This window comes from Protopterus annectens, chromosome 1.part0 (assembly GCF_019279795.1).
Source record: "Protopterus annectens isolate FY-2018-M chromosome 1.part0, PAN1.0, whole genome shotgun sequence".
NCBI classification, from domain to species: Eukaryota; Metazoa; Chordata; order Ceratodontiformes; family Protopteridae; genus Protopterus; species Protopterus annectens.
In genome coordinates, this window is record NC_056725.1 from 1,294,625,778 (window position 1) to 1,294,646,502 (window position 20,725).

At 38.8% G+C, this 20,725-nt stretch overlaps 1 protein-coding gene across 1 annotated transcript in view; it reads right to left on the reverse strand.

Moving 5' to 3' along the window:
* LOC122797693 (cytochrome P450 2D15-like) overlaps positions 1 to 20,725 on the reverse strand; it is an 807,038-nt gene that overhangs the window by 562,950 nt on the left and 223,363 nt on the right. Inside the window, exon 3 of the mRNA XM_044066231.1 lies at positions 17,265 to 17,417. Coding sequence (XP_043922166.1) covers positions 17,265 to 17,417 — 153 coding nt within the window. The remainder of the gene's footprint in view (positions 1 to 17,264; positions 17,418 to 20,725) is intronic.

The window sequence follows — 20,725 nt, forward strand, 5'->3', positions numbered from 1 at the left end:
ATGAAGTGTTTCAACAATGTGTGGAACTTGGTGATGGGAATATGAGTGAGCATGCTGAGTCCAATATTGAACTAGAACCTTTTGTTACTGGATATGGACATCTAGACATGCCCAAGTTGGTTTCTGACAGTAATTTCATGCCCCCCAAGATCAAGCAGTGCTATTAATGTGTTTGAAAATTTGGTATGTAAAAAAGTTGAGAACTGTTTTGGTAATTTTGTAAGAACATTTAGTTCTTATAATCTCAATAAAAGGGAATGGCAGGCATTACAGGAATTAAGGTCGAATCTAGATAAGGTCGTTTATAAAGTAGCTGATAAGGGAGGTAATTGAGTGGTGATGACCACAGGTCAATATGATGAAATGATGCTAAAAATATTGTCTGCAGAAGAATATTATGATAAGTTACAATATAATCCCATCCAAAGATTTTCATCAGAATTAAATGATATTCTGGAATGTGGGGAAAGGCCAGGTTTTTTGAAGAGCAAAAATGTTAAGAAGTTGATTGTTAAGACACCCAGACTTCCTTTTATGTATGCCATCCCAAAGATTCATAAATATCTATTTAAGCCCCCCCGGTCGACCTATTATTTCAGTAATTGGGTCTTTTCTGCAGAATGTTAACATCTTTTTAGATTTTCATTTCAAAAGACATTTAAGTTTAATACCTTCCCATGTTAAAAATACTCAGGAAGTATGTCAAGATTTGGTCAATTTTGAATGGAAAGATACCTATTTTTGGGGAATGGTAGATGTAAATGCCTTGTACACTAACATTGATAGAAGGTGGGGCATGGAAGATTGGGGGAAGGACCCCGTTCAGCATTTCTCTTAACCCTCCTTGAGTTTTTTTTAACTCATAATCATTTCAAATGGAAGAATTATTTCTTTTTACAAAAGTAGGGCACAGCGATGGGGCGGCCTTCACCCCATCTTATGATATTATCTATATGGGGGATTTTGAGAGTCAGTTTATGATACTGGAAGATTATTTTGTGAAGAATGTAACCTATTACAAAAGATACATAGATGACTTGTAGTTTACTTGTAAAGGTAGTGAAAAGGAATTTTTGGAGTTTATGAGTGCTCTTAATAATAACCCGCATGTTTTAAAATTTACTTGGAGCACAGATAGATTCAGTATCTCATTTTTGGATGTAGTTTCTTATGTTGATAGTAAACAGAGGATTCAGCACAGACCATTTAGAGAACCCACAGCTGTCAATAACTTTCTGTATGCCACCAGTATGCACCCCCCCTCACTTTATTGAGTCACTGCCGTATGGAGAATTTAAAAGAATTTTCATCAGTACCTCTGAAGCTAGGTACAAAGAAGTTTCTTTAAATGAGGTATATGATAGATTACAAGTCAGAGGTTATGATGATAGGATATTGCAGAAGGCAAGGAATAAAATTATGGGTAAAAGGAGGGTCATACTAGGTCAATCAGGATTTTTAATGGAGCAGAAGTTTTGCATAAGAAGAATGAAGATGACGGTAAATTATTTTTTGTCACCAGATATTGTGAATTCTCCTCTGTTCTGGAAAGGATAGTTAGACAAGCTTTGGAAATTGTTTGTGAAGACAGTTCTATTGTTTTTTTGTTTCCCAAACATATTGTTTTTTTTTTCTTATGGACGGAATGACCATCTTAAAGAACTGTTGAATAAGAAACTTTTGAACCATGCAAGTCAGGGTCTGATGGACAGAAAAGTAGGTACTTATCATTGTGGAAACTGTTCAGTGTGCAGTCGGGCTAAGAACCTACATGGGTGTAGAATTAATGGGAAACTTTATAGGGCCAAGGAATTTTTTAATTGCAACAGTTATGGGGTGATTTATATAATAGGTTGTGGTTGTCACCCAACTTGTTGGTATATTGGCCAAGCTACCAGGAAGGCCAAGGTTCAAATTTTGGAACACTCAGATGATGTCAGAAGGCACATGTTGGAAAGTCCAGTAGCCATGCACTTTTTGTCTAAACACAAGGATTCAGATAGTAATCTGTTTTTTAGTGTTCTAGCATGACCTATTGGTAAAAGGAAATTTTAAGAAAGAATTAAATAGACTAGACAGCAGGTTGATCATTAATTTCCATACCTTGCATCCTAATGGAATGAATTTAGAGAACAATTTGATTATTTGAAATAAGGAAGTATGTTATTAAAAATGCACTTTATAATATGAATGAAAAATGCTTTTAAACAATGCATGCATTTGAAATGTATTTTACAAGGTATTTAGTTATATACTGTTAATGTATTTAAAATATTTAAAAATGTATTTAACATGGTCACAGTCGTAAATTAAAATGTTTAATGTTATTTTGTTTATATAGGAGAGTGCAATAGCTCAAAAGTCTGAATGAATTAGTTAATTTGTTAATTAGTTAATTAAACAATTGGAACTGGGGGTATTTATAGGGACAGAATTGTGCTAAAAAATGTTCCATTAGAAGGCGAGAGGCCGAGGTACCAGAACTGTGTTGAATAAAGAATTTATTCTTTCCTTTGAATGGTGTTCCTGGTCGTGGATTTTATGTTTTTTAGAAGTTTTGTGGTTTATGGATGTGTATTGAATCAAAGGGAGGAAGGACCAGAGCTTGTAGTACCAGAATTAAGTTCCATGGAGGAGTAGGATTTTTAAAGGGGGGGGGGTCTTAACAGAAGTGTGCCTCAAAGAAAGGTTTTACAGTGTTTATGGGAAGCAAGTGAAGAGCCATTATGACCCATATGGAAATTAGAAATCACTGCTAATTAAACCTTTACTGTTGAAGAACTGGCTTCTTGATTAAAAATCAACTGCAGAATACTATGACGGTGCAGAAGGGGGGTTCACATCATTTGAAGCGCCCATTGCACAAATCTTTTCCATTTTCTAGTATAGAGTTTCCTTGTAGATGGTTTGAGGAAAGATAAAATTTGGCAGACAGATAATGAGATCATAGGCTGTCTGGCTATTAATGGAAATGGAAAAAACAAGCTGCTAGCTTGAGACTCAGGAGGTCCGGATGTATCATGCCTGTCAGGTAAAACAGCAGATCTGGGTCCAGCATACAGGACTGATGAATCAAATGAGGCCACAGGAAAGGGAACCAAAGCAGCCGAGGCCAAAAGGGTGCAATGAGGATGGCTGCTCTCCAACCTGGCAGCTCTCTGTAGAAACTTTGGGATCAAAGGAATTGAGGAATATGCATAATGCAGACCAGGGTGGGGACAACTGAGACAGAGAGCATCCCTGTAAAGGGATTAAGGCAAAGTAGCTGCTGCACTTGTTGTACAGGGGGATGCAAAGAGATCACAGCATGGCTGGCCCCATTTGTGTAAAATTAATTCTTCTACTGTTTGATTGAGGGACCATTTGTAAGGTAAAAGAATGTAGCTGCTCATCTTATCCATTAGCATGTTGGACTTCCCAGGAATGTGCACTGCTGTAGGAATGTGGTTGAAGGTATTGCCCATTTCCCTACCCTGTGCACTTCTTAACACAGGGGATATGATTTGGTTCCTCCTTGTTTGCTGATGTACCAAACCACTGACATGTTGTCTGTCTGAATTGCAATCATTCCCAGAGGGAGAGCATTCTGAAAGGCTTGCAATGCAAAAAGCACTGCTCTCAATTCTAGAACACTGATATGCAAATTTGCATCTTGAAGGGACCACGTGCCTTGGACCATTTTCCCTAGGCACTGTCCCCCCACCCGATCTGGGAAGCATCCATGGTCACTATGGCACTGGACTGTGAGGGGACTTATAAATGGCCTTGTAGAATCTGATCTGCCTGAATCCACCACATCAGATCCCTTTTGCATATGTTGGTAATTCATATTACGGCAGATAAAGGGAGAATTGACTATTGGGAGGTCAGCATCCACTGAAGGATTCTCATGTGAAATCTGGCTAAAGACACAAATATTATTGCTGATGCCACTGATTCCAGAGCATGAAGGACCAAGTGGGCTGAAACTCTAGTACTGCAAACTATCTTTTCCACTTGTGTTCTTATTGTCTGAACTCTGGAGAGGGGAATTGAGGCTACAGATGATTTTGTGTGGAGCAGTGCTCATATGAACTCTAGATTTTGACTTAGTTCTAGTTGAAATGTTTTTGTATTTTATAGTTATTCCTAGTAGGATACAAGTCTGGATCACTTTATCTCTTGCTATGATTAGCTGATGTCTGGTCAGGGAGGATATGAGCCAGTCGTCTAAGTATGGAAATACCCAGAATCCCTACAGTCTCAAGTAAGCTACTACTACTACCGCCATGCATTTTGTAAACACCCTGGGGGCTGTAGTGAGACCAAAGGGCAGACCTCTGAACTAATGACTGGCACCCAGCTGGAAGCTTAAGAACCTTCTGGACTGCCTATTAATTTTTATGTGATAGTATGAATCCTGAAGGTCTATACAGCACATCCAATCGTCCTTCTCCAAAAAAGGAAGAATGGACTGAACCATGACCATCCGGAACTTGGTCTTTTGAATGGATTTGTTTAAGGTGTTAAGATCAACAACTGGTCTCCAGGGCCCTGTTTTCTTTGGCACTAAAAAGAACCTTGCATAAGTTCCAGAGTCTATCTGGTCTAGAAGGTCTTTAGACCAAGAATAGTCCAGTCTTCAGGTATTGCTGATCTCTGGGCTGTGTCATAGTTCCTGTGTTGCCCATATCCTTATTTGGATAGGAGGAAGCTTCTTTGTTCACCAGTGAGAGTGGGGAGCTCTGAGAAGCCTATCTGTCCCTTGAGGAGTGGTTCCATCCCAGTGACTTGTAGCTTATTGGCCGTTTTGGGGCATTTCCTATCTCTTTCTAACCCCCTGCTTTAAAGCCAGCTTTAGCGCGCTTTTGCGCTTGTAATTTAAAGTTTGTCCTGTTTGTTGCATTTACCTGTTGAGGCTACACGCTAACCTGTGTTACATATATATTGCATTTTCCTGCTGTTTGTTGCAAAAAAGAAAAAAAACAAAAAAATTATCCTTGTTTCCCGTCTTTCCTGACCTAGAGTAGTTCAAATACAGGCTTTGCTGTATTCTGGACTTTTGGAAAGTTCCTGTGTTTACCATTTCCTTTCTTGGATAAAGGGAGGCTTCTTTGTTCACCAGTGGCAGTGGGGAACTTAGAGCAGCCTATCTATCCCTGGAGGAGTGCTCACAGCACAAGAATCTGGTCGTTTTAGGCCAATTTCTAGCTCTTTCAAGTCCCCCTGTATAAAACCCGCTTTGGCGCGGTTTTTGCGCTTGTTACTCAGCCAAGCTCCTTATGGTCCTGCAGAGTGGTGCTAGCAGCAGAGAAGCTAAAAGAGCGACTGCTAACCTGATAAGCATTTTTTTTTCCTGCTACTACCTGGGCGACTGTCCGATCTAGCTAAACTGCAAGTATTTCTGCTTCTTGAACTGTTTTAAACTGTTTAAAGTTGTTTTTGCACCTGCACTTTTAAAGTTTGTCCTGTTTGTTGCATATACCTGTTGAGGCTACACACTCAAGTGCACTAGCCTGTGTTAGATATTTATTGCATTTTCCTGCTGTTTGTTGCAAAAAAGAAAAAAAAAACAAAAAAAAATTATCCTTGTTTCCCGTCTTTCCTGACCTAGAGTAGTCCAAATACAGGCTTTGCTGTATTCTGTACTTTTGGAAAGTTCCTGTGTTGCCCATTTCCTTTCTTGGATAAAGAGAGGCTTCTTTGTTCACCAGTGGCAGTGGGGAGCTTACAGCAGCCTATCTATCCCTGGAGGAGTGTTTCCAGCACAAGAATCTGATAGTCTATGGGCCGTTTTGGGCCAATTTCTAGCTCTTTCAAGTCCCCCTGTATAAAACCCGCTTTGGCGTGATTTTGCACATAGCGCAGCATCGGGCAGCTCCGCTTAATTGGGTTTAAACCATTCTCAGCTCCACAGAGTCTGCTCTTTACTTTTTCCCTTAGAACTGATCTAGTTCTCATAATAAACACCCTATTCCTACTCTAAAGCCTGGCACTTGCTCACTAAAGCAATTATACAAGTCAGCACTAAAAAATTAAAAGCACTACACCCTCACAAACTCCCCTTGAGTACCTTGTTCCCCATTGGCCCTTTTTTTCAATTATAAAGGAATTCCCAATACTATTCTAGCATGTCCAAAGGTCAGTTGTCAATCTCCTCTCCGGTCCAGCTGGTGAATCTGGGAATCTTCAGGCAATGTTACAACTGCCTCATGTACACAGACAACCCTCTCCTCCTCCCAACAAATTCCAACACATGTGAGAGATGCAACCATATAGCCAAACTGGAGGCAGGCTAAGCTCTCTCAACTCAGTACTGGCGTAACCAGTCAGGAGGAGAAGGAAACCACACTCACTACAATTCCAGTCTCACACAGACCTACCACGACAGCAAACCAAACACAAAAAAAATACTCGGAGGCTCTAAATAAAAATCTGCCTAAGCAGCAGAGACCTCCAAAGCAGACACCCAAGCAACCACTACTCCAAAACAAAACACGTGCAACACACAGCTCACAAAGCCAGTGTGCCAAACAGTCACAGCCCTTAAGGCTAAACAACACACCTGATACACTTGTAATAGGAGACTCTATCGTCAGGCACACTGACGTCCCGCTCACCAGGCTGAACAAGGAGAAGGTCATAGTGAGCTGCCTGTCGGGCGCTAGGATCTGCCACATAACACAAGCACTCAGGTCACTCCAAGGCAAGTACAAATATGACTCAGTCATTGTCCATGCTGATGTGAATGACCTGAGACGTACCTCCCTGGACTACATGAAAAGAGACAGAGGAGCTCTCTGAGCATGTAGCCCAGGCCGGTATGACCCTGACCTTGAGTAGCATCTTATCCTCACCAAGAATGATGCCACAATATGAAGACAAGATGATCAATTTCAACAATTGGCTTAAGTATTGATGTCATTCAAAGGGGATCCAATGCCCATCAGCCTGATATGACATGCTCGACAAGCCACGATGCTTCGCTAGAGATGGCTTGCAGCTATCACCCCTGGGCTTTCGGATATTGGCAAAGGCTCTTGCCACCCCTATAGTGCCTTTTGTAGGCAAGGCTCAAAAGACAAACCCACCTCCATAGGTATCACAACGGATAAGAAACTAAGAGTAATGCTACTCAACGCCAGAAGTCTAAACCTCAAGATGCACGCACTTGAAACTCTCCTTAGTATGGAGAACATCGATATCTGTGCAGTAACAGAAACCTGGTTCAAGGCTCCGGAGAGCACCCCAGCACTACCAGGTTATACCTCATACCATGCTTTTTGGCCCGAAAATTTGGACTGAACCACAAAAGGAGAGGGAGTATCAATATTCGTCACAGATACCCACATCTCCAGGTTGGTGTCACAGCGCAAAGCATCAGAGACTATCCATGTGCAACTAACACTGGGCAAAACTGCCTTCCAGTTTATAGCCTGCTACAGACCACCCTCCCAAACCCGGGAACCCCACTCGGCCTTCCTGAGAACACTGGAAAATATGAAGGTCTCTCCAAACACCATTATATTGGGCGACTTCAACTACCCAAACATAGACTGGGATCATTACTGTAGCTCAAACACCCTAGCCCAAAAGTTCCTAGAATTTATAAGCTCAAATGCTATGAACAACTTGTTACCACTCCCACAAGAGGGGAAAACATACTGGACCTGATCATCACCAACATGGGGGCTCTATGCTCCAGACCAGAAGTGTATCCCTCACTGGTAAGATCAGACCATAAACTAATCTCACTGGATATTCACATCCCGACTCCACCCCCTGCCCAGAAAACCACAGTGAAAAACTTCTCTAAAGCAAATTTCACACTCCTCAAAACTGAGGTGGAATCCTTCAAAGCCCCCAGGCCTGTGGAAAATATGGCCCAGACCGCAGAATCCTTTATAAATGCATTCTATGAACACCTTCAGGAATGCATGGATCATGCAATCCCAAATAAAACCAAGACCCGATCCTCCAAAGGCAGGCATCCTGTCTGGTGGACCCCAGCCATAAACAAACTATACAATAGAAGGAGGAAGCTACTACATGATAGAGCAAAATCCCAAAAAGGGAAGGCATCTCTGATCAGTATTAGCAAAAAACTACGAGCACTCATAAATCGTCCAAGGCCAGCTTCGAGAGAAAAATTTGCACAGGACACTAAGGATAATCACAAGGCTTTCTTTAGTTATGTTAGGAAACTGGGTGGGAATTCCCAGATATGCTCAGAATTAGTCCAAAATGACAAAAAATACACCGAACCCACAGACATTGCCAACATCCTAGCTGACAGGTTCAGCGCAAACTTCTCCCCCCCCCGCTTCCCCACCAAAAGGGCAAATATCTATCCCAGCAGAGTACTGCCCCCCTGACATCTCAGATGCTCAGGTAAGAGCCGCCCTCTCCAAAGCAAAAAACACAGCATCAATGGGAAAAGACGGTGTCCTGGGCTGCATCCTACATGAACTTCAAGAAGAGCTAAACCCAAACATAAAACTACTGTTCAATCTCAGCCTAACTACAGGATATGTACCCAAAGAGTGGCGTACAGCAACAGTGGTCCCTCTCCACAAAAGTGGTGCCTCAATGGATCCTGGAAACTATCGCCCCACAAGCCTGACTAGCTTGGTCTGCAAAGCTATGGAAAGGATCATCATGGACCTCATAAATAAAGATATTGGGGACCTACAGACACTGGATCCTACCCAGTTCGGCTTTGTTAAGGGCAGATCCTTAAACCTGGTCGATTTCTTTGAAACAGTCACCAAGGCCATTGACGAGGGGAAGGTGGTCCACACAGCCTACCTGGACCTCGCAAAAGCCTTCGATACAATACCCCACTCGGGCATTATAGATAAGCTCACCAGCTTAAATATAAACCCCTATGTCACTAGATGGGTTGCAAACTGGCTCAAGGACAGAACCCACATGGTTAGAATTGCTGGAGCCATGTCAGACTCCAAACCAGTTACAAGTGGCGTCCCACAAGGCTCAGTCCTGGGACCTCTCTTGTTCGGTATATATTTCTCGGAGGTACAGTCCAATACGGAAGGACTGTGGCTGACCAAGTTTACACAGGACTGCAAACTAGGCGCCATAATCGACTCTCCAGCTGACACAAGCATCCTACAAAAGGGCCTCATAGAAACAGACAACTGGTGCCAGAGCCATGGCCTCAAGCTAAACGCCAAAAAGTGTATAGTCATCCCCTTTGGCAAAAACAAAGTGCCCACAAATTACCACATAGGTGGTAATCCATTAAGTATGGAAGAAGTAATTAGGGACCTGGGGACCCAAGTTGATAGCAATCTCTCATTTGAAAACCACGTGGCCAAAGTGGTTAGAAAAACATTTTATATAGCCCACGTAATCATGAAGGGATTCACATCTAGATCAGGGGAGGTCATCGTGCCTCTTTACTCATCCCTCATCAGGCCCATAATTGAGTACGATGCCCCTTTTGGGATGTACCTTACCAGACACCTGCAGCAACTGAAAAGATCCCAAAAGTACCTCACCAAGAGGATCAAAGGGCTCAAACAGATGCCATATGCTGCCCGGTTAAAGAAACTCCAGCTCTACTCAGTGGCATACTGCCTGCTCAGAGGCGATCTGTGCCTGACGTATAAAGCCATGTCCAACCCGGAATTAATGGACATGCTGCACCTCAGAAAATCCAAATCCCATTGAGCTACGCACTCGAGAGACTTGAACCTCAGCACTGAAATAAATAGGACATGCTGGAGGGACAGATTCATAACACAGAGGCTCCCTTCACTCTGGACTAAAATCCCAGTCCAGGTTAGGCAGAGTCCCTCATTGACTCTCTTTAAGAGGAATCTTGATGAGTGGATGGGAGATCGTAGGTTTACCCCGGGTATCACTTCTGTGTCACTGTTAGACAGAGGCACAGTATACTAACCTCGAAAAAGGGCATAGCAAAATTCATTTAAAATGGGTGGCGAAAGCCAAGCACACTCTGGCTAGGCTTATAAATGCCCTAGGGCAGATAGCCTAGTATGAACCTATGAACCTATGATGGAAGAGTATTTTGTCTAGCAGCTTTTGTATTTGAATTGCTGCTTATTACCTCTGACTGGGTGGAACCTCAAGGGATTTTCTTGAATTGGAAGGACAAAGGAAAAATGGCGTTATATAACCTCTGGAAATGATCCTCTGCAACCAAGTATCTGTTGTTATTTTAGCCAGGCTCTCTGCTGCAGGGACAAACAATCCCTGCTTGCCTCCAGAGGTGGACAACTCAGCCTCTTTTCAGCAGCGATGAAGGGTTTGCAAAAAAATGAAACTCTGGATCCTTGGTTCTGTGGGCCACCTCTGCAACAAGAGATGTTTCTACCACTGGAGTTCCCCCCTTTGCCCCTGGGGGAACCTCCTCCATGTGTGACATGACTAAGGTTACAACAGGCAGTCATGAAGTACATAATGGTATGTTTGCCGTTTTGTTCTGTGGAGTGTGAACTCGGAGTTGATATATTTAAGCAGCAGGGGGTAGGGGTGCAGGGAGCTTGCCCCACCACTTACAGTTGGAGAAGCGTAATAGGTTTCTGTATGTACTTGTGCTGGAATATAGTTGGTATCCTGTGTCTTTTTCGATATTATGAGATTCAGTATTTTGAGTTTTCAGTATTTTGAACTTTCAGGATTTTGGACTCAGGATTTTGGGATTCAGGATTTTGGGCTTTCCAGATTTTGAAGTGAGCCCATATATCTATCTATATGGCCGACACCATATGATCAAACGTTTGAAAGGCCGACAGATGATAGAGGAGATCCCAATACAGTGTGGAAACGGGAGTTTCCCCTTTCCTGCACTGTAGTGCGATCTCGGAGTGAGAATATTTAAGTAGCGGGGGGTGTGGGGGTGTAGGGGGGCTTTTTATGAGTTAACAGTACTGTTTCAGAATGTCGATCTTTTGGAATGTTGGTCATATGGTGTCAGCCATATGAAAGTCGGCATTTTGAAAGTTCGACATTATGAAGTAGACCCATATAAATATATATATATATATATATATATATATATATATATATATATAGATATATACATACACATATCAGAAAAAGTGTATAGAAGAAGATTTCTTTATTTTAGAAAGAAGGTAAAGGTTGAAAAACTACCTACAAAGGTAGTAAAAATTATGTGAACATATCTACAGTACAGGCAAGGGAGAGAAAAATAGAGAAAAGAGAGATATACTAATAATAGTATCAACAGTACATTAGTACAAAAGGAAAAGGATTTAAATAGTGAGATAAAGTTAAAGAAAAAATTACAAAAAGTCACTTAACTCATCAGTAGCTCGAGAGACAACAGAAAGCACATCGTTCACCTAGAGGTGGCAAACGAGATCTGAGGTAACAGGGGTTGGTGCATTGGGGTAAGGGAGCAGCTTGAGAGTTCAAAGTTGCCACAAGTTTGTGCAGTGGCTGAGTGAGATCCAAGGGCTCGGATCCGAACCCATCACTTGAGGACAGAATGAAAATTGACATCAGATGCTGTAGTTATATTATTGTAAAAGCTCATCAGTTTCGTTAAACACAAACTACCTGAAACAAAGCCATATTGGAATAAATTCCAGCACTGTAAAGAAATTAATTGTCTTTTGTAACATTTTCCTAGAATATTAGTCAGACTAATTGGTCTGTAGTCATCCACTCTACAACAGATGTTATTCTTAGGTATTGAAATGACAGCCACTTCCTTCTACTCAGTGGGAGCAAACCAAATTTTTATGAATCATGAACCAAATCCGTCAGACATAGAATCAGAAAATCACAAATGTTTGTTAAAAAGAAGTTAAAACATCTGGGCCTGCATCACAGGGCTACTTGATTTTGCTGACTGTTTTGTTTACTGTTCACCTAGTAATAACGGGGCGACTTACCTAAGCCATCTAATACATTTTATACTCTTACTAACAATGGATGTACTGTAAAAAAACAATTATCTGTAAAGATGTTAGCGAGTAGTCCGGGATCATTTATGATAGTAATATCTATTATAATACTGATATAAAAATTTCACCTTTTCCACATACTCTTAGGTGTTCAAAACAGTCTTATTATTAGAGTTTGGAATTTACTTGTCACTGAAACTCTAACCCAAATAACAGATACAGCAATGTTTATCCGGCCAAGTAATTAAGCAATAAAGAAGACAAATATTAATTTTTTTAGTTAACTTTTCCAAACAAAAAAAAATTATACAAGGTCTGAAATGCCATAACTTTTGACAAAGCACTATACTGACTATGACAAAAATAATTAGGAATCAGAATCAGAAAGAGGAAATATTATGAAGAAAACAACACAGGAAAAATGTTTAAAAATGGAAGTCTGTGACATGAACAGTATATTAAAAGGATTCCATCTGCTAATATCCATCCTTTTTTCTTAAGACTTCCCTTGACTGTTTTCAAGGAAGAGACTAGGATTTTGAAAATAAGTTAAACTAATAGATTCTTGCATATATTTACGTTTAAATGCAAAAAAATCTAAAACAAGGCTTAAACACTAATTCTGAGAAAGGACAACAAAGCACAGGCTAAATTGAAGTTAGTTTATAATTAGGAAACTTTCAAAACTTGTGAACAGTATGTAAGATATGTAGTATATCTGTTTTGGGAAAAGTAATATAAATAAGCACACATTCACAAATGCAACAATTTGAACTGGGATGCTAAGTCATATATTGTTTTTTTAAAAGGAGCAACTCAAAAGAAGGTTATAAAGAGATCCATATAAACAAAAAAACATAAAAAAGGTGAAAATATTACTTTTTATAATACAATGTTGTGCTAACTACAAATATGTTCAGTGTATTAGAAAACACAGATGTGGACATCAAAGTGGAGACTACAAACAGTGTGCTAGAAACATGTTTGAAATACACTGTCAGTTGGAACTAAAAGCTAATCATCCTCCAAGTTAAAATGATTAAACTATGATTAAATGTGTTCTTAAGTTATGACTTTTATAGGCGTTGTCACCTTATGTGTACAGTTCATTTCAAAACCCTTTTGACTGTTAATTTGATGTTATTTTTATTTATGATATTTAGATAATAAAGCTATTAACCATTTATGTTACTGTTTTACTAGAATTACATTTTTCCAATTTATTGCTGTTTTAGTGCTGCTATTTCATTTCTGAGAGACTTGTTACCATCAGCTTTGATATAGTAACACAAATCCATCAGCATCCAATACTGAAAAATCTATGTATGCACAAATAACCAAACAACAGTGAAGCAAGTGATGTGCAAACAGACTTTCTACCATCTCCTTTTTTCAAAGTTTTGAAGCTTAAGAGCACTACATTTTCCTTCGCTTGCAGTGTATAGGGAAGACAAGACTAAATAATAACATTTTTCAATAACTTTCTTTACATGTTTGTGTTGGTGTTTCATCAAAGTATATGGCTAACCCCCCAGTTCATAGGTTCATAGAAGTTTACTAGGCTACTGGCTCTTAAGCCATTACAAGCCTAGCAATATTCATCCTGAGTTGCCTCAATTGTCTGTGGTTAGGTGAGTGAAGTTCACAGAGGTTAGGGACTATGGTAGTTAATACAAACTTCCTCTGTCCAGGAGGGACATGGGCACCACCACAGAAGTGAATTTGCAGTCACCCATCCATTTATCTAGGTTGCATTTTAAGATGGTCAAGGAAGGGCTCTATATGTATATATATATACACACACACACACACACACACACACACATATATATATATATATATATATGTGTGTGTGTGTGTGTCTCTCTATATATATATATATATATATATATATATATATATATATATATATATATATATATATATATATATATATATATATATATATATATATATATATATATATATATATATATATATATATATATATATATATATATATATATATATATATATATCATATATATATCATATATATATATATATATATATATATATATATATATATATATATATATATATATATATATATATATATATATATCATATATATAATTTTATATATAGGTTTACTTTCCTCACCCAGCAGGAAATCACCAGCAGTGTTTTAGTTTATGCAAGCTGAATGTGACATGGGACATATGTGTGCCTCAGACTTCCTCCTAGGTAAATATTAAGATATACTTTTGCAGACTGCTACAAACCTAGCCAACAATCAGAGGTTAGAATCAAACCTTGTACTTGTATCTGTGAGATAAAGACCTTAACCATTATGCCAACTTCTCTGCTCAATAAACACAGTCACACTATTCAAGCACTGATGGATTTGAACCACCAACCTATCTAGTTACACAGTCTTAGACAGCACAGTATCAGCAGCCAGTGCCACAGGAGAAGTCGTAAAATAATCAAATGAGGAAGAGGGAACTGAAGCTTGTACTGCAAGAACTAGTGATCTAAGTAATAACCCTCTGCACCAACTATCCAATGTAAACAACATCTTTCAGTGTTAAATACAGGTGCTAACATCTTTGAACACAGATTGGAGGACATGAGATTCAAACTTGCAACTACAATCTGCAGCCAAACTCTATCCTTGAGAGCTACCTGCCTAGCTAACACATCTTGACTAAAATGTTCATTTTCCCTTTTCCTTAGTTTCATAAGTTCGTAGCTAATTACTAGGCCAGCTTTCCAAATAGGCCATTATAAGCCTAACCAAAATCCTTCTCAATGGTGAGAGAGTTAAACATTGTTCAGAGTGTCTGTAGGTCAAACACCTTAACCATTATACCAAGCCCCATTTTTTTAGAAGTTTCACTAAGATTTGAACTCAAATCACTAGATTCAAAGTCCATCGTGCTGTCACACTATGAAACCATCTGCTCAGCAACCAATCTATTTGTTGATAGAATAGATCCCACATCCTGCTGCACCAAAGGTTAGTGTGATACCTGTTGCACCACTGACACTCACAGTGCTTACACTCACTGGCATGCAGTGGCAGCAAACCCATTTTCTTCTTCTCTTTTGCAAGATAGCCAATACTAAAAAATTATGCTTGCTGTTATTTTTATTAGTCTGCAGAGCACTCCTTTCCTCTGTTCTACCTCTGTGTTATGTGGGCTGCTTCCCCCAGCTCTTCTATCCAGAGAGGCAGATTTGATATCACCAAGGACTGACCAAGCAGATGGTATGGAATCTGTGAAGGTCTAGATGGCATCAGCTTAAATTAGTCATCAGAGTTCAGTTCCCACTCAAGTGTATTTAAAGGGTGACCTACACTGTGTTTTGTAACTAATTAACGGTGTTGGCATTTTCTGAGCCTTTTAATTATTTCTCCTGGTTCTGCAGAGACAGCAGTACCTCAGTTATGTGATGGATCCTTCACAGGTGTTCTATAACAGGTAAGTAACCCCTGCCATCTAAATGACACAGTGAAGTGAGGTGTGCAGGCGGGAGTAAAGTTTAAAAAGAAAGCTGTTTTACTTCAAAGATTGCTCCTACTGAAGTAACTAAGACTGTCATAATGTGTAAATCTACTTTTTCAGGACAGTGATATCACAGTGACAGTTATTTAATTTAAATAACAGTAGTGTAAGACTCCACAAAGAAAGAAGATGATGTTGGATCACATAAAAACAATTAAAGCTGAAGATGAAAGTATATTTTGGTAGTATGAAGAACATTCAAGGAGTTTCATCTGACAAAAAATATTAAGTAGAAATGTGCATTTATACGGAAATAGCTGAAGAGAAGCAGAGAGTCACTTAGAATTAGTTATCATTATAAGTCTGCATATTGCTAGAACAACTGTTACTTTGCAGATATTTTGCACTTGTGTATCAATAAAATATTCAATGTGCATAAATACAATATTTATGTAAATATCTTAGGCAGTGTCTATTTGGAAGCACAGTGGAAAGCATTTCATAGACTTAATCAACACAGAGATCGCACATGGCTCTTGACCCACACTGAATGGTCCGTAGGTTAGATAAATTTTTTGTGCACAGTTATGAATATATGCCATATTAATATTTCCATTAACTTTAACCATGTGTGTTTGTACAGTATTTTACTTCATCAAATGACAATACAAAATGCTAGAAAATTTCTTGGTGATAGCCAATATTAACTACTACTTTGCAAAATTTATGCATAACAATAAAATATGCAGATAACCATTACTATCATATTGGTTAACAATGGTACTGACATTTAGGAGATGGCTTGGGATTTGATTCAAATACGTTGGGGAGTGGGTTGGGTTGTTTTAAAGAATAAGCAATTGATTTTGCAGTGTGATCACTCATGTTTGAAACTTGCAGTACTGAGGTTTTACAGGTGTGGTGATAAGGGCATCTAGGAGAGTATTACCGCTTGTTATATTTGGTCTTAATGCTTCTTTGATCAATTGCTAGGGGGCATTGTTAGCAAAGCAGCTATTTAGATCATGTTTGGTATGCACAGTGGAATCAGTGTTGAGACGGACTAGGATCATCTTATATCTTTGATTAAATATAATTTAAAAACTCCCCTGATGGCCTTGAATATACCAGAAAAGTATTCATATAGCTTAAATATATACAGTCCCTAGCTCACCCTGACAAGTTAAGTATTTAAAAATGCTGCCTAGTCTGAATGAGTACTTGATAACTTTAACATAAGGACATGTTTATAGCAGTAATAACTGTTTTATATGCTACCATTCTCTTTACTTAGCTAAAGTACACTTTCTCAATGTCTAAAGGAATTTCAGCAAATTACATTGCCAACAATAATGTAGAAGTCATTGTATAATTATATTGTATCACTGCATTGTTCATCCATGCCCTCTGAATTCCTCAGTCGTTTTCATTTTTCTGGATAACATTAATTACTTTCCTACATTTTTTTTCAAAATAAAATAGAAACGTGTCATAAAGTTGATGATTTCCAGTTTTTGTATTTATGCTTTTCAGAAGTTAAATGTAAAGAAAACTGCCTGGATCCATGTTACCTGGAGAAAATGATAACAGCAAAAACTAGGAAGCAAAATAACTGCAATAATGTTATCGGCACAAGATGTGGAATAATGCTGAGATGCTGATAAATTAATATATGGGTTACATGACGCACCTCACTGTTCACTTGGCATCAACAGATTATATCTCCTTTACAAACAATCTCAGAACTGTTGACTAACATTTACATGACATATATAAAATACGTTACTATGGTATAATATGTTAATGTCTACAAACCTCAGTTTTGATTAAAAAAAATGCATTAATTATCATTGCTTTTTAATTAATAGTTTACCTTTCTGCATCTGGAATTCAGTGCATAAAAATCCAGCTTCCTCAGTTATCTTGTCTTCCAGTGATTTCTTCCCTAGTCCAAAATTCCTGAAGGTAGACAGTATAAATCTTCTTTGTTCTTTCCATGACCGTCCATATCGTGCAAATATAATTCCTGGAAAGAACACAGCTTGCTTCCGTAAGTACTTGATTTAAATCTCAGTCAGAATTTTTCTAATGCTTTTTCCTCCTAAATGAATGCTGCAATTACAATATATCAACAATTAAATGCATAGTATGGTACAGCAACATGGTATAGATCTGAGAAAAAAAACATACTAAATAGCGATGTATAAAGGTGCACTATCCTTCTGAAGGTGTAGAATAAGGTTATGACAAAAAGATGGTTTTACTATACAGTTAGAGGAATTTTGAGTCACCTACTACCCACCCACAGGGCACTTTTTTCCTTTTTTTTGCATTTCTTTTATGGTAGCTCCATGCAGCTGTTCTATCTCTGCTACATTTGTCCGTTTGTCAACTTATTTAATTCCACTGAAACCCTATACAATTATTGGAATCTTTCACTCCTTAATTGATAGACTTTCCCTTTTACTCATAATAATTAAATAAATCATATCAAACAATTCAGAAAGCTGCTAATTTCAAGTGTGTTTGTATAAATGAAGCATGGTCTATGATAAATACCCTGAGACAATTGACAGAACTTGGATACAGATGCATAAGAAACTAAAAATGCAGTATTTTTTTCTTTTATATAGAAATAAAGTGCAAAAGAATAAAATGATCACTATTTTAATTAAATTAGTAATAAAGTCTTATGATAATATTAAAATAGCTACAAATAAGACATTAACAGTTTAACTCAACTTTTGAAAGGTTTCATCAACTGATTCTGTACTGGAAAAATACCATCATAAAGTACATTTTATGCATGAGGCATGGTCTCTACCTCGTGTGTGTGTGTGCTTATTTATCGAAGAGATATATAGGCAGGAGTTGTTCTTCACACACCGTTAGCTAAAGTAATTAGCAATGAAGTTGACACACATTAGTGCATAACAAAATGTTTTTTTCATCCTCGCTCCTAAGACATATTGCCTAGCAGTTATAAGATCTGCTAGCTGTCTATCTACCTGAATGCAGGTACCAAGCTGTCACTTTTCTTTTAGGTACTTTAGGTAGTAAGACTTTATTTGATGTTTCATATACCAAATATGCCCAGTGCATCCTACTATATGTAACCTCTTTTTATGTTTTCCCATCTCCTTCACTACACTTGGAGGGTACACTACAATGAACTGCACAGAAATAGCACAAAGCCATTGACTCAACTAATTACTGAGTAAATAATTAAACTGATTGCAAATTCAATTATTAATTTGTAAATCCTCTCTAAAACACAATGCAAAAGCTCCATATGTTGATGTAAATATACTTTTTATGAAATGTATTATATCCACTCAGTTCTGTACATATGTAACACTTTTTATTTTATTTATTTATTTAAGTTTGATGACCGAGGAAGTCCACTGGGCCAAGAAGAGCCCGTTTTCAGTGGAGGCCTGGGGAGAAAAGCTCCACAATAATTGCAGGTTACATTTCACATGTTACAAAAGGACACAGTTCATACAGCTAATTAAACATTTACAGATAAGTAAATTACAAATATCATGGAGCTTATCACAATGTTACAAAAATGAAAAGACATAATTCAATACAGAAATTTCAACATTTACATAAAGTGAATATTTTTGTTATAAATTCAATTGTAGATTTAACATTTCAAAATATATAGCTACTAGCCATTAGTAGGTTAGGAAAATACTATGCATGGAGAGGGTAATAGTATATTTGAGATTGGAGAGTATAGTACAATAGATATTAAAGAGAAAATTAGTTTTTAGCAGGGGAGGGATTGTTTTGGGTGGGATGAAGTAATAGTACAGGTAGTTGGATGAGTAAGTGCAAGATGGAATGGGGGGAGGGTTTAAGTTGGAGCATGGCAAGGGCATTCCCATTTGAAAGAAAGATGAGAGAGTAGCTGAGATTTGAAATTTATATGGTTAGGTAGGTTGTGTAGGTGTGTGTGGAGAGAGTTCCACTGTTTTGTTAATGAGTGGGACAGCAGTAGATGGCCAGGAGGTCATGCAGGCTTGTGGACCTGAAGGAGAATTTGTTTTGTGGATCTGAGTGAGCGGTTGGGAATGTAAGGTTTTAAGGAAGTAGCATGAGCTGGGCAGTTGGCAGGTTTAAAGATGAGCTTGTGGGCAATGGTGAGTTGTAGGTAACTGAGGTAGTTGGGTAGTTTAAGCCAGTTGAGGGTGAGGAGAGAGTGGCAGTGGTGGGATGAGTTTTTTGAATTGGTTGCAGATTTGGAGATCTTGTGGTAGCATGATTCAAGTTTGGACCGAAGGCCAAGAAGGAGATTAGTTTAAAGAGGAACACCATACATAAGGGAGGGGAGTAGGAAGATGTATGCAAGAATATGATGGGTAGAGGCTTAGGAAGCAGTTGTGCCTGTAGAGGGAACCTAACTTTTGGTGAATTTTATTGATTGTGGAGTGAATGTGGGTGTCATATTTTAGTTCTTCATCAATAATGATGCCAAGACACTTGGTGTTGGGAACAATTTCAAGGAGGGTGTTGTTTTGGCTCTGTATGGTGAATGTGGATTTGTCAATGGAGTTTTTGGTACGGGAAAAAGCATTAGATTGGTTTTATTTGCATTTAGTGCCAGATTGTTAGACTGCATCCAGGTTTCTGTTTTGGAGAAGTCTAGTTGGGTTTTTGCTAGGAGCTTGGAGGGGGAGAAGGCTGAGCAGATGATTGTTGAGCCATCTGCACATTGGATGATAGACGAGTCTGGGATGGATTGGTGAAAGTTGTTAATGAATAGGTTGAAGAGAAGAGGGCCAAAAACGGAACCTTATGGGACACCTGTGAGTGTGGGAAGGAAGGGAGAGGTTGAAGTTTTCCATTGGACAGCTTGTTGGCAGTTGGACAAGGAGCTGCAAAACCAGGCGATGGTGGTGGGAGAGAGGTGTAGGGTGGAGAGTTGGGATATAAGTAGGGTGTGTGAGATAGTGTCAAAGGCCTTTGACAGAACTAGGAATAGTGTAGATATGAACTTGCCTGCATCACAATCGAGGTTTATGATTTCAAGAAAGGAAAGAAGGGCAGTCATGGTGCTGTGGCCAGGGCAGAAGCTGTGTTGAGTAGGGGAGAGGAGATTGTTTAGTGTTAGGTGTGCCATGAGTTGTGCTTGTATTGTTTTCTCTAGTATTTTAAAAAGAGGGGAAAGGATGGCAATAGGTCTGAAGTTGGTGGCATCAGTATTTTTGCCACCTTTGTGGAGGGGGATGATGTAAGCATGGCGCCAGATAGAAGGGATGTATGATTCTTGTATGGATCTATTTATAAGAATAGAGATGGGATAGGCAATGCTGTCTGCAGATTGTT